Source organism: Taudactylus pleione, unplaced genomic scaffold, assembly GCF_031769625.1.
Source record: "Taudactylus pleione unplaced genomic scaffold, aTauple2 ptg000375l, whole genome shotgun sequence".
In the NCBI taxonomy this organism is placed as follows: Eukaryota; Metazoa; Chordata; class Amphibia; order Anura; family Myobatrachidae; genus Taudactylus; species Taudactylus pleione.
Window position 1 is genome coordinate 819,956 of NW_028284776.1, and position 14,785 is coordinate 834,740.

At 45.2% G+C, this 14,785-nt stretch overlaps 1 protein-coding gene across 4 annotated transcripts in view; it reads right to left on the bottom strand.

The window, feature by feature from the left end:
* The window catches only part of GDPD2 (glycerophosphodiester phosphodiesterase domain containing 2), a 71,755-nt gene that overhangs the window by 25,751 nt on the left and 31,219 nt on the right, over positions 1-14,785 (bottom strand). For all 4 annotated transcript variants that reach the window (XM_088444996.1, XM_088444993.1, XM_088444994.1 and 1 more), the window contains 4 exons: positions 5,136-5,229; positions 642-787; positions 459-541; positions 227-377 (listed from right to left, as the gene is read on the bottom strand). In XM_088444996.1, coding sequence (XP_088301122.1) covers positions 227-377; positions 459-541; positions 642-787; positions 5,136-5,229 — 474 coding nt within the window. The remainder of the gene's footprint in view (positions 1-226; positions 378-458; positions 542-641; positions 788-5,135; positions 5,230-14,785) is intronic.

Consider the following 14,785-nt stretch of genomic DNA (forward strand, 5'->3'; position numbering starts at 1 on the left):
CCAGTCCATAGCATCGCGCAGATGTATTTTTTGCAAAACAAAATGTGAAAAAGCGCGCACTTGCAGAGTCTCATAGGACCTAAAGCGCCAAAAGGGGCTATTTCACGTGATTGCAGCAAAGATACGCGAGGGAACATCTGTAAGCCAATATTACAGTAATCAGAGTTTGCAAATAAAAAAAAAAAAAACATTTTTGCAACAATGGTTTGTCAATAAAAACTATTACCTGGAGAAACCATTCACCGGCATTAAGCTGCTGGAGTTCAGACCAAGTAAAGTTGGTGCAGATTTCACGAGACCGTTGAGGAAACACTTCCTTCACATTTGTTGTCCGCAGTAGTGATTCATCGTGCATTAGGAATGGGATTCCGTCCCAGCTGAGACAGTGGAAGAGGAGACAATGGAGAACTGCAGCACATGTCCAGGGCAGGTTACTACCTATTTACTTGTTCTCTTACCTCATCATAACATCAGTCTCAAACACCTTTCCCTCGGATTCCACCAATTTTTCAAATGACATCATTGTATTTTCTGGAGCTAGCTGCAAAACAAAAAGAACTGTGAATGTGGACAAATATCAAGGTCTTCCATCGCAGAACTGCACTGTCTGATACGCTCAGTATGACTGGCTCTGCTCTTACCATAGGGGCCCCACGATGTCCCATGAGCCTTGGCCTTGGCTGAAGTTCTGATGCTTTCATGATACAGGGTGAGGAGATGAAGAGGGGACTCACAAAAAGGGCACAAACAAGGATGATGTATACCACTGTAAGGATACTTTTTAACACTGCAAGAAAAGGACAACCTGGTATAAATACCACACACACTTTTTTTTTTTTCTTGGTGACTGGTCAGAATCCCAACGCCGGGATCCCAACAGGGATCTTACTGACACTTGTTTCCCCCTTTTCCTACCCTAACCCTCCATTTTTGTTGCACAACCATAACCTCCCCCCTAGTGCCTGAACCTAACCTCCCCCTCCCCTCACTCTAAACCTAACCCTCCCACTAGTGCCCAACCCTAACCCCACACCCTAAACCTAACCCCCGATACTTACCTTCGGGATGCTGGCGGTCAGGATTCTGGAGCTGGGATCCCGACGCCTTTACTTTGACCATCAGCATCCCGCACTCCAAGATGCCGACTATATCCCGGTGGAAGAGTGTAACGGATACAATTTGGTGAAATGGAAGTGTTATTGACAAGTTTTTTATTTCTAGACAGACACCGCTGGGCCTGACATGGTCAGTCCGTTTGGCCTAACATGATGGGTGCTACAGTTTCAGAGATGCTGGGTGATTTTGGAGCAGACATGTTGGGCGTTGCACCCATCATGTTTTGGTCATTGCAGAATAGAATGTTTAGGTCATTGCAGGACAAATGCATGTGATCTGTTTTATACAGTTGCACGTTTTACAAAGAGCATTTCTTAAGGCTAAGGTAAGAGAACTGCATTGAGGGGGCTGTATGGGGTGTATTATATGATAAATAAGGCTTTATATCAACCCCTATTTATAACAGTTATGAGCTATTTACACTATTGTTTTTCTTGTAAAATGTATGATCTGACAGTTCCGTAAAGCTCTCATAGGTTCTATTCATTCCAATTTCTACCTGTTCATACCCCAAATTCCATTCAAGATGATTTGTGCAGCAATTTGCAGTATTTTTAGGTGTAGTTTTGAATTGTTGAAACACAGCACTTCCAAAGGTAATATATTGTAATAACTCACAAAGATTCTAACCTACAGTATCAGTAACCACATGTTTTATCTCCCAAACTGCTCTTCTGTTTGAAAAGTGTCAGTGAAAAAGTGCCTATAATTATTCATATCTCATCATCGCTGTGTATTTAGATTTTATTGCAATACACATTTTCTCTAACAAAGGGGCTGCAGGGGAGGAGGGGTGTATAATATGGTCTCGCCCAAGGCACCATATAGTACTGTATATAATCTCTCTTATACCAATATACTGGATTAGCTGGTATATTTCAGTATAAATTGGCTTGGGCAATTTCCATCTCAGTTTGTCCGATAAGCACATTCAAGAAAAGTAGGATAAATTCAGCAGCATGTGCCTAGTGGTACAGGCCTGTGTCAGCTCCAGTGTGTTCAGTTATTGTTATTTCAAACCGGGTGCTGTATTTTCCCATTGTATAGGCGTTTCATCCAATGCCAGAGACCACGGTATAGAGATCTTGAGAGACAGAGAAGGCCCTGCACTAATCTAAAATTCACTGTAATGCTCCTATAACCATTATAAAACTTTCTTTGCCTTCTTGCTGAAAAAGCTCATACAGAAAATTGTTGTAATGCTGTCTAGACAAGATGCACATAAATTAAATGTAATGTCTGGGGCTGATTCTGAGTTATGAACTGAGCAAAAGAGAGCAAGGAACGGTGCACCTTGGTAGAACCATGTCACAGTGCAGGTGGGGGAGATTTAGATGTGAGGGGGACATGTCCTAACTGAGATCTAAGTTACAGTGAGTGAAGCTGTCCAGCAGGGGTTGGGTAAAGGATGCCAGCGCTCGAGATCCTGGCGGTCAGAATATAGACACCTATCAGTTGGTATCCTAACCCTCCCCCCCAGTGCCTAAACCTAACCTCCTCACACCCTAAACCTATCCCTACCCCCTTAGTACCTAACCCTTACCCTGCCCCTAGTGCCCAACACTCCCCCTAACCCCGCTACTTACCTTGGGGATGCAGGTGCCGGGATTCTGAGCGCCGGAATCCCCGTTGTCAGTATTATGACCGCATCCCATCCAGCATTTATAGGCTACACGCAAAAGCAGCCAGTATTTACCCTGCATGCAAAATGTATTTGCACCCCTTGCAGTGAGACATGGTTTATTCCAGGTGCAAAGTTACTTGCTTTTTTTGCTCTGCATGCACCGAACTCAAAAACATGCCCTCTGTGGGATTCAAGCATTGCTACACCTAAACAGTCGAGTCACATTATGATGACCACCTCTTACATTTGACATCGGCAGCGCGTAACCGATGCAGTACGTCACTTACCGTGCGTTGGCTTGGTAGGTATATAAGGTGTGCGATAGGGTATCTGCACACATATCACTCGTTGCTGTTATGGGTAAAAGGGACGATTTATCAGAGTTGCAAAAAGGGATGATTATTGGCTTTCGGGCCAAGCATGGCAGTATTTCTGAAACAGCGCAGTTTGTGAACTGCTCACGTGCTGCTGTGGTGAAGGTATATTGGGACTGGACATATGGCACCATTACAAATAACAGACATGGAAACTGCAGAGCAACACGTGCCTTTGATGCGAGATGTGAACGTCGGCTACGAAGGTACGTGAGGGCTGACCGACACACTACAGTGGAGCAGCTCACTGTCAAAATGAACCTGGGGGCCACCAGACGTGTGTCTAATACGACAGTTCAGCAAACCTTGCCTCATATGGAGCTCCAAAGCAAACGGATGGTCACTGCACCTATGCTAACAAAAGTGCATCAGCGGAAGAGGCTTCAATAATCACGCCTGTATCGGAATTGGACCTCCGCTGATTGGCGAAGGGTTGCCCTTCTCCGATGAGTCACATTTTCTGCTTCATCGAACTGATGGACGTTGGCGTGTCAGGCGAGAAACATCGGAGAACAAACACCTTGCAACCATTGCTGGAAGAACACAACCTGGTGGTAGCAGCGTTATGGTCTGGGGAATGTTTTCATGGCATTCTCTGGACCCACTCATCCATGTGGAAGGCACCCTCAACCGATTTGGTTATGAATCCATCCTTGCAGAGCACGTACACCCATACATGCTGATTTTCTTCCCTGAGGCAGATGGGATCTTCCAGCAAGACAATGCGAATGTCACACAGCTAGAAATGTCCCGACAGTGGTTGGACGAGCACGACCAAGACTTCCAAGTACTTCTCTTGTCCCCCTAATTCCCCGGACTTGAACCCAATTGAACATCTGTGGGACCACCTCGATTGTTGTGTTCGCTCTATGGATACTCCACCACTCACTCTGCAGCAGCTGTGGGATGCACTGCAGTCAGCAAGGCTCCAGATACCTGTGCCAACCTACCAGCACCTTATTGAGTCACTCCCAGCTGCTGCCTGTGCAGCACATGTCAGTTACTCTGGCTATTAGCTGGTGGTCATAATAAGGTGATTCAACTGTATATATTAAGTACAAATGTTCCCACCACCATCAGCCTGTATCACTAGCACACAGTGAGATGGATCCATGGTTGTATAGTCTTTAGCCTAAAATAGATAGCAGGTTTTTTTCCAATCCTCCTGCATTCAATATTTGTATCCTATGACCTACTGCAACTGCACAGTTTTCACTGAGATATGTGGTGGAGCCACAAGATACTAGAATCATTTATGACAAGGTAGAAACAGTTGAACACTCTAATATGCAATGCTGCAGTGCTCCATTGTTAATAGACAGACTTTAGATAATCACTTGTTTTGCACAAGTTAAGCCCGTCTCAGTTGTTCCCTTTCCCCGCTGTGTATGACTATAAAACCATTGTTGCAGTGACATTTGTTTTTGTACAACCAACATTGGTAGGCATACGTATATCAGAAACACCAATAGCCTGGTGCCCTATGTCATATTGTGGACCTGAATCTTGTATTTTGTCCACTATTCTAATATACTGTATATATTATGTGGTCACTGACTGAGCAGCCAGTCCTATTGAAAGGGAAAGTACCTACTAAAGTGGACACTCCATATGTATAGTATAATTTAACTAATTTATAGGGCAATTGTAAGTATAGTACAGTTCTAAATAGTTCACAGCAATGCCACTTTATTCTTTTGACATTCAGATGTACTCTACTGTACCCAAGGATTCAAATGATGTTGACATTGTTAAAGTGTCAACATTGTCAGAATGATAACATTAAGGTTAGACTGCAGGACGGGATGGTAAGGCACTAGGTGGAGGTAAGGGTTAGGCTACGGGTGGAGGCACCTGAAGTCACACTCACATGACCGCAAGGACCTGGAAGACGCCACCGGAGACGTTGGGAGAAGATAAATCACTGCTGGCCCACCAGGGATGATATGTCAACGTTTCATCACTGTCTGTTGACATTATGACCATGTCGACACAATGCCACACCCAAATTATTGGTTTACCTTTGTTGTTGGTTTCCCAGAAATAGCCAGCAAGGACCCAGGCCAATGCAGACACCCCAATCACAGCGCCAATGTGCAGAAAGGGACTAGTTGCCTACAATGAAATAACACAAGCAAGTCGGTAAGATGGTTCGGTTCTGTGGAAATTAAAGTGTATGGAGTTTAGAATAAATACATATGACAAGACTTACATCCTTCCCTAGGAGGCTGCAGCACAAGAAAGACAACAACATCTGGTTAATAAAAGGTGGGAGACGGCACAACAGCTATATTATATTTACATATATATCTATATCTATCTATCTATCTATCTATAATTTTATTATATTATGCACACACACGCACCCCCCCCCCCCCCACCCACTAGGGCCAAAAGTTTATTACAAGAGGAATGCCTCTGGATCTTTAAATTGGATACAATGGCCCCTAAAGGGCTTAAAGAATCCTGGGGGCTGCAGTGTTTTCTCTGATGTGTTACAGCTATATTTTACCTTCTCGATGCTAATGTATCGATTGAATGTAACTGTATGTAATGCTAGATCTATTTATAGATTGTTTGTCTGTATGATATGCATTGATGCATGTTTATAATATTGCCATGTGTTGTTGTATTTGTTTTTAATGTGTATCACATTGTCTTGACAAAGCTTGGTGTGTTAGCTGACTGGACCGGCCGCTTGACGCGGCTCTGTGACGTTCCAGAGGCAGCGACGCCACTGTGAGGGCACGTGTCCCTGGGAGTTTGCAGCGTTGTGGACAATCGGCTGATTAAGATAAATTACTTATGATATATATGTATGTGAATTCTGTATTGTTGGTTTATATCCCTGAGGACGGGCATGTGCCCGAAACGGTCGTCGGATTAAACTTTGTTTATATCAGACCTAGAGCCGTATTCAATTTGAGCTGACAAGCGATACTTTTTCGCCTCCCAGGACTTTAAGGACCTAGTAGTAGGACCTACTTCGCCTGTTTTGCAGGCAGAAAAGTATCGTGCACGTGCCCACGTATTCAATTTGAAAGTAGGCGAAAAAGGGACCCGGCAAAACTTAAACAAGCGGAAAGTACTGTCAGTTTTGGGAAAATCAGCCTGACACCCCCCAAAAGATGCTCTGACATGGGGGTTACCTATGGTTACCCCCGATTTGGCTTGCTGAAGGTATTTGGTGTTTTTAAACTGGCTCAATAGCTGCTAAATAGGGTTTTTGTGTAAGTGGTGCAGAATAGTATTCTGAAGTTTATTTTGCAGAAAATAACTTATCCCAGCAAATTTGGGGTACTTGAAAATGGGGGCCAGCATATTTTAAAGTTGCTAAAGTTAAATTTAAAAAAACGTGAAAAATCCACCTGCCGCAAGGCCCTACAATAAAAAATAATAAAAAAAAAACAACACCACACCTGGGGCACGCTTGGGGACCCCCCCAGAGTCAAGTTCGCTAGTTTTTAACGTTGTCCACCCCAATTTTTTTTTCCGTCCCCAAATTCAAAGTGATTTTTTTGGGTGTTCTTTTTTTTATTTTTTTACACAGTTTTTGGGGGACTGTCTGAAGGCTGCACGAGGGTTTTCGCAACGCTGCACCCCAAACCCCCCAATTCTGCACTTTTTTCCGCCTGCTATTCATAGGCGAATCTTTTTTGCCTATTACATTGCATTGACTTTCTGCCAAGGTGGAAAGTCTTTCAAATTGAATACGGCGATACTTTTCCACCTGGCGAAATTATGTCATCAGCGAAAAGTTTCCGCCAAAAACACGCGAAAACGGCTATTCGTCTCAAATTGAATATGGGTCCAAGACGTGGAGTGTTGACATTTCTGACACACACACACACACACACACACTATATTCCATAGCAATGTACAGAGTAACGTTAGGAACACGACATACATATCAATAGCCAGGAACACTGGAAATAAGGACTCAGATAATATACAAAGGTATGTGTAATGGAGATTAGACGGTTATCCCCAGGACAAACCATAGATTGTAAGATCTCTAATGTCAGTATGTATGTAATTATGTGCGGTTTGTCCCACTGTCCATGTCTCTGGTGCACACAAATCATCTATCACAACAACATAACACCAAAAACCATTTAACGGCCATAATTCAAAAGAAACCAAGAAGGATATACAATTCCATGTAACTGCACATCCATTATGCTCCATCACAAGCACATCCTACGCCACCCATAAGGCCCGATTTTGAGCCACACACAGCAGCGTCTATTGGTGGTCGCCCACCTATGACTTTATGTAAATGCCCTACAAACTCCTTCCCTGGTGTAAATCTGTGCAGCTGAATGTGCAAGGACTGAGACAACCACTCTTACCACCCGTGCATGCTGTAATACTGATTGGTGCATCCTTTTACGTCACCATCGGTTGTGCCAGCCCTATGGCAGGTGCAGTTTCTCCATCTATAGCCTCCTATTCTTGTGGCTGTGCACCCGTGTGTGCAGCCGCTTGCATTTACAAGTCCGTGACTCTCCCATAATATGCCCAGTGAACAGCCCATTTTTGCGTGCACTAGTAGCCACCTCCCGTCACCACTAGGAACGCCCATCACTTATCCAGCACATTTCTGATACTGTCTGAACTGATAATAGCACCTTTGTGCGCACACTCAAACAGATGCGCCATCTGGGTTTTCAGAAAGTTGTGCACATGCGCAGTTGCAATTAAACGCTCAACTACGTGAACATCAGTGTTGCTTGCGGCTCTGAATCAGGCCCACAATCACGGTGCTATCATGCAATGGGAGAAGTACGATTAGTGAAAGTACAGAGCCAAAAATAGCCCCGACAGCAACTTTGTGTAGTGTTTTTGTCAACGACTACTGATTGTGATAGAGACATTGGGCATGATGTAGAGCTGAATACAACTCATCCGCTCCCGCATTGTGGGCACAGGAATAAAAAGCATGTGGGCCTAATGAGGCAGTAGTAGGACACATAGGCTGCCTTACACAAAGAGAGGGACTGCATTTGTTGCAGCTTGTAAATTAGCTTACCTAAGTTGCAGTAGACAGATCAAAGCTACTGGCTGACGATTGCTATGTACTAGTGCAAATAAAAAAATAAAAAAATAAATATATATATATATATATATATATATATATATATATATATATATATAGTCAGGCGCATAAATATTGGGACATTGACAGAATTTTCATATTTTGGCTTCTATTCACCACCACAATGGCTTTGAAATGAAGCAAACAAGATGTGCTTTGACTGCAGACTTTCAGATTTAATTTGAGGGTAATTACATCCAAATCAGGTGAACGGTGTAGGAATTACAACGGTTTCTATATGTGCTTCCCAATTTTTAAAGGGGCCAAAAGTAATGGGACAAACTAAACAATCCTAAATCTAACTTTCACTTTTTAATACTTTGTTGCAAATCCTTTGCAGGCAATTACAGCCTGAAGTCTGGAACGCATAGACCTCACCAGACGCTGGGTTTCATCCCTGGTGATGCTCTGCCAGGCCTCTACTGCAAATGTCTTCAGTTCCTGCTTGTTCTTGGGGCATTTTCCCTTCAGTTTTGTCTTCATCAAGTGAAATGCATGCTCAATCGGATTCAGGTTAGGGGATTGACTTGGCCATTGCATAACATTCCACTTTTTAGCCTTAAAAAACTCTTTGGTTGCTTTTGCAGTATGCTTCAGGTCATTGTCCATCTGCACTGTGAAGCGCCGTCCAATGAGTTCTGAAGCATTTGACTGAATATGAGCATATAATATTGCCCGAAACACTTCAGAATTCATTCTGCTGCTTTTGTCAGCAGTCACATCATCAATAAATACAAGGGAACCAGTTCCATTGGCAGCCATACATGCCCACGCCATGACACTACCACCACCATGCTTCACTGATGAGGTGGTATGATTTGGATCATGAGCAGTTCCTTTCCTTCTCCATATTCTTCTCTTTCCATCACTCTGGTACAAGTTGATCTTTGTCTCATCTGTCCATAGGATGTTGTTCCAGAACTGTAATGGCTTTTTTAGATGTTGTTTGGCAAACTCTAATCTGGTCTTCCTGTTTTTGTGGCTCAATGGTTTACATCTTGTGGTGAACCCTCTATATTCACTCTTGTGAAGTCTTCTTTTGATTGTTGACTTTGACACATATACACCTGCCTCCTGGACAGTGTTCTTGATTTGGCCAACTGTTGTGAAGGGGTTTTTCTTCACCAGGGAAATAATTCTTCTGTCATCAACCACAGTTTTCCGTGGTCTTCCGGGTCTTTGGGTGTTGCTGAGCTCTCCGATGCGTTCTTTCTTTTTAAGAATGTTCCAAACAGTTGATTTGGCCACACCTAATGTTTTTGCTATCTCTCTGATAGGTTTGTTTTGATTTTTCAGCCTAATGATGGCTTACTTCACTGATAGTGACAGCTCTTTGGATCTCATATTGAGAGCCGACAGCAACTGATTCCAAATGCAAATGTCACACCTAGAATCAACTCCAGACCTTTTACCTTCTTAATTGATAATGAAATAACGAGGGAATAGCCCATGCCTATCCATGAAATAGCTTTTGAGTTGATAGTCCCATTACTTTTGGCCCCTTAAAAAGTGGGAGGCACATATAGAAACCGTTGTAATTCCTACACCGTTCACCTGATTTAGATGTATTACCCCCAAATTAAATCTGAAAGTCTGCAGTTAAAGCACATCTTGTTTGTTTCATTTCAAAGCCATTGTGGTGGTGACTAGGGGCCAAAATATGAAAATTCTGTCAATGTCCCAATATTTATGCACCTGACTGTATGTATGTATAATTTGCCAAGCCCTTTTGATTAAAATTCATGTGCTGCCCGGAAATAATACTCCCTCTCTGTTCAAATACACTTAATTGTCTGCCAAGATTCTCTGGAAAGTGGTCATGATGGTAACAATAAAACCACTTCAAAGTCAAGAATAAAGTCTACTACTACTACCAGGATCTCCCGGGCCGGACCTTTCAACTTTAAGGTCAAGTTCCTATAAAGATTACTCCCATCTTTTCAGGAAAATCTACACAGTACTGACTGAACATAATGACCGTAGACTGGGAATCAACAAAATCATGGGCCTGATTCAGGGGTGCATGCAAATCCTGTCATGACTATTTACGTATGCAGTGGACTTGCGAAAATATGCGAATGACTTAACGGAGATACCCACCTGCAGCATCTCGTATCCTCTGCTTTCGTACAAATGACGATACATCAGTCGCACGTAAAACATCTGATCAACCCTATGCTGTCTCAGAATGTCCGTCCATCTCACCTAGGACGCCGGGGCCTCTCCAGCTGCGTGCATATTTACAGGGGCACACTAGTAGTTGCCCAGAAAAGGGTGGCGACAGGTTTGTGTCTTTGTAGCCACCCAGTTACCTCCCCAAAAAGTAGAGATATGGTAATAACTTACCTTTGTTATCTTTTTCTACGAGGTCCATAGGGTCCACAGGAAATCTTGGGGGATAGGTGTTGGTGAAGACATCCGGCCACCACACAGTTACTTTTTTTCTCCCAGGATGCAACGGGTCCTCCCTCTATAACGCGCCCCCGGGCCGGGGGCCCCTCATTTACGTAGCAAGCCAAAGGCTGGAGGAGGATAAAAGAAAAAAAGAAAGTCTGGAACACTCAAGAATCACATTCTCACACAGGAGACGGAAAAATGGTGACCAGAGCGAAACCCATCTGAAGCACAGGTGTGTCAGGGCGGGCGCCCTGTGGACCTCGTAGAAAAAGAGATACCTTTTTTTGTTAAGTTCTTACCATAGCTCTACTTTTCTAATTCAGGGCCCATTGAAGGTCCACAGGAAACCTTGGGGATTCCCCAAGCAGTACCCCCAAGGGTGGGGATGCTCCTGTGCAGAAAGTTGAATCCGCAGCCCGAAGGAAGTATACTGAGTTGCAAAGGTATCAAAAGCATAATGCCTCAAAAAGGTCTGGACAGAAGACCATGTGGTCACCTTATAAAGCTGCACAGCCGAGGCACCACGGCTAGCTGCCCACGAAGGACCCACAGACAGAGTAGAATGAGCAGTGACCGAGGGCGGCACTGGCAGGCTCTGAGTGTAAGCCTCAGAGATAGTCATGCGAAGCCATCTAGCCAAAGTTTGTTTATGGTTTCCAGAAGAGGGGATGGCCAACCAATAAAGTACAAACAAGGAGTCTGATTTTCGAAGGGAACTGGTACGATCCACATAAATCCTGAGGGCACGTTCCACATCCAAAGAGGCCTCACCGACCGAGAGGTCTGGGGAATTAAAGGCCGGCACAATAATTTCTTCATTAATGTGAAAACTAGGAGACCACTTTAGGAAGAAACCCAGGGCAAGGTCGAAGCACTGCCCTGTCCCTGTAAAAAATTAGAAATGGGGAACAACAGGAGAGAGCCCCCAAATCAGAAACTCTTCTGGCGGAAGCAATGGCCAGAAGAAACACAGTCTTGGTAGTAAGCCATTTGAGGTCCACTGAGCCCAGTGGTTCAAAGGGAGGGCCCTGGAGAGCCCTAAGGACAACAGCCAAATCCCAAGGCGCTACAGGAGGGACAAAGGGAGGCTGGATACGCAGGACCCCCTGCAAGAAAGTGCGGATGTCAGGAAGAGGAGCAATCCTTCGCCAAAACCACACTGAAAGAGCCGAGATATGGACCTTCAGTGTAGCAAGGCAGAGACCAAGGTCCAAACCCGCCTGCAAGAAAGCCAACACTCTGGATATCCTGAACACCTGGGGGTCATAACTTTTTGGATGACACCATTCAAAATAGGTATGCCACTCCCTGTGGCAAATCCTAGCAGAGACAGGTTTTCTTGCTCTGAGCATGGTGTTAACCACAGAGCCCGAAAAACCCTTGGACCTTAGGATGGATGTCTCAAGAGCCACGCTGTCAAAGACAGACGACCCAGATCTGGGTAAAGGCAACTGAGACAACAAGCCCGGACGTTGAGGCAACAGCCACGGACTGTCGATGGAGAGACTCCGAAGATCTGAGTACCATGGACGTCGGGGCCACTCTGGAGCCACTAGCAGGACCGTGCCTCCCTCTTGTTTGTATTTTCGAAGAACCTGACGAAGAAGAGAGATTAGAGGTCCACCTGACTGACAGAGCGTCCACCAAAAGAGCTTCAGCGTCTCTTGTCCTGGGCCCGTACTGTGGCAGCTTGTGATTTTGCCGAGAGGCCATGAGGTCCACGTCTGGAAGGCCCCACCTGTCCACCAAGAGCTGAAACACTTCTTGGTGAAGAGACCATTCCCCGGGATGCATGTTGTGATGGCTGAGGAAGTCTACATTCCAATTCAGCACTCCCGAAATGAACACCGCTGGTAGATGGCTTTTAAGCACAGATTCCTCTGCGGTCCACCTTCCCTGAAAAGAGTGTGGACCCATCACTGTGCCCCAATCTCGAAGACTGGCATTCGTCTTCAGAAGGACCCACACAGAGATCCAAAAGGGACGCCCCTTGTTGAGGTGGGCCATCTGTAGCCACCAAGTCAACAATAGGCGCACCTCCGGAGAGAGCACCATCAATTGAGTCCGTATATGATTGGGTAATCCGTCCCACTTGGAGAGGACAGATTTCTGCAGAGGCCGGGAATGAAACTGGGCATACTCTACCATGTCGAACACTGACACCATAGATCCCAGCAACTGCATCGCTGAGTGGACTGATACTCGGCGACTGTGAAGGCATCTGCGTACTCGCATCTGCAAAGACTGAATCAGTGAGGACTTCTTCCAGTTGACGAACCACCCATGTACCTGGAGCACAAATATCATTAGCTGCAGGTGGTGGTGAGGCATCTCTGGAGACCCTGCTAGCAGTAACAGGTCATCCAGCTATGGTAACAGATCGGCTGCAATTACTGCCATGACCTTTGTAAACACCAAGGTGCAGTTGCAAGGCCAAACGGTAGAGCCAGGAACTGGAAATGTTGTGGCACAGCAAATCTGAGAAAACGTTGGCGAGTTAAAGTAATTGGTATATGCAGGTATGCATAATGGATATCCAGAGACATCATAAAATCCCCAGGTTCCATAGCCAGTATAAAACAGTGTAGGGTTTCCATCCTGAACTTGGGTACCCTGAGCAATTTGTTCAGGGACCTGACATTGAGAATAGGATGGTAAGAATAGTTTGGTTTCTGGACTAGAAAAAGGCTGGAATACCACCCAGCCCCTTTGGGACATCGGGACTGGTACAATGACTCCTGCCTGCAGCATGGATTGTACCATCTGTTGAATAGCTAAGGCCTTGTCCGCGTTTTTCGGCAGTCCTGTGCAAAATAATTGGGGTATGCCTTCTCCTTCCGCAGAAGGCCTCCCCAACAGAGGGACCACTTCCCTCACCCAGGGATCCGTGGTAGTCTGACACCAGTACTGGGTGAACTGAAGTCGGCCTCCCGCCCTGGGGTCCCCCAGGAGGAGGCCCATCCCGTCATGGCCCGGGAAAGGACTGATGTCTAGCCTTCCCTGGGGCCCAATAGCCCCGAAGAGGCTGGAGCAGAAGGCAGACAAGCTGACACAAGGTGGCCATATACGGTGAGATTCAAAAGTTGGTCAGATCAGTTGTATGATTTCTCTTGAACATTCTTCCCGTCAGATACAGGACGATTTGTATTTAAAATGCAACTATTTCACATAAGACCATACGATTTGATCAAATCACTTCACATAATGTGTGTCAATTTCTATACGATCAGTTGGGATCTCTCTGCAAAACCATCTGATCTGCGATCCAACTAGACTACGGCGGGGACGCACATCGAGGGTCGCAGAAGACTCAAAATACAACTATTTTCAAATGATTGGTCTGTCCAACCTGTAGAAACTGCCCAAATTGTGTGATCAATCGTCCAGTGTATGGCCAGCATTAGCTGCTGCTAAGGTATTCACAATCTTGTCCAAATCAGGGCCAAACAAAACTTTATCGTCATAAGGCACACACTCCAACCCCTTCTTGGATTCCACATCGGCCCTCCGAGAACGGAGATACAGAGAGCAGCGAACCGCAATGGCCGTCTTAGAAATCCTGGCATTTAGTAAGCCCATATCCAATGCTGCCTCATTTAGCAGAATCTCTGAGGTTTCCCACAAGATTCAGCTGCTCTCTGGTAGCATTCGGGGCTAAGGACATTTCCAGGCTATTAGCCCAGCATACCATGGCCCAAGCCACTCAGCAAATGGCCACAACTGGTCTGCATGCCCCCCCGAAAGGGAATAAAACAGATTTAAGGCAAACCTCTACCTTCCTATCTGCAGAATCCTTCAGGGCCGACATGGAAGGCATAGGAAGTGTTGCGCTTCTTACCAAGCGCGTGACATGAGAATCCACCGCCGGTGGAATCTCCCACTTGGAAAAATAATTCTCAGCAAAAGGATAAACAGAGACTAGACGCTTCTGTGGTTGATAATGCTTTCCAGGCGTTTTCCAAGCTACCTCCAAGTGATTCAACAGTTGGTCAGACAATGGAAATGTAGCCTCAGTCACCTTTGCTTCTATGAATATGCTCATCCTCATCAATGATCAGGGCTGCCTTTACAGCCTGCATCAGACCTGGAATATATATTTTTGACTTGACCCCTGCCTCTTGAGGAGGGGGCTCTGAGTCAGACTCATCCAAAAGCAGTCCATTATCAGATGACACA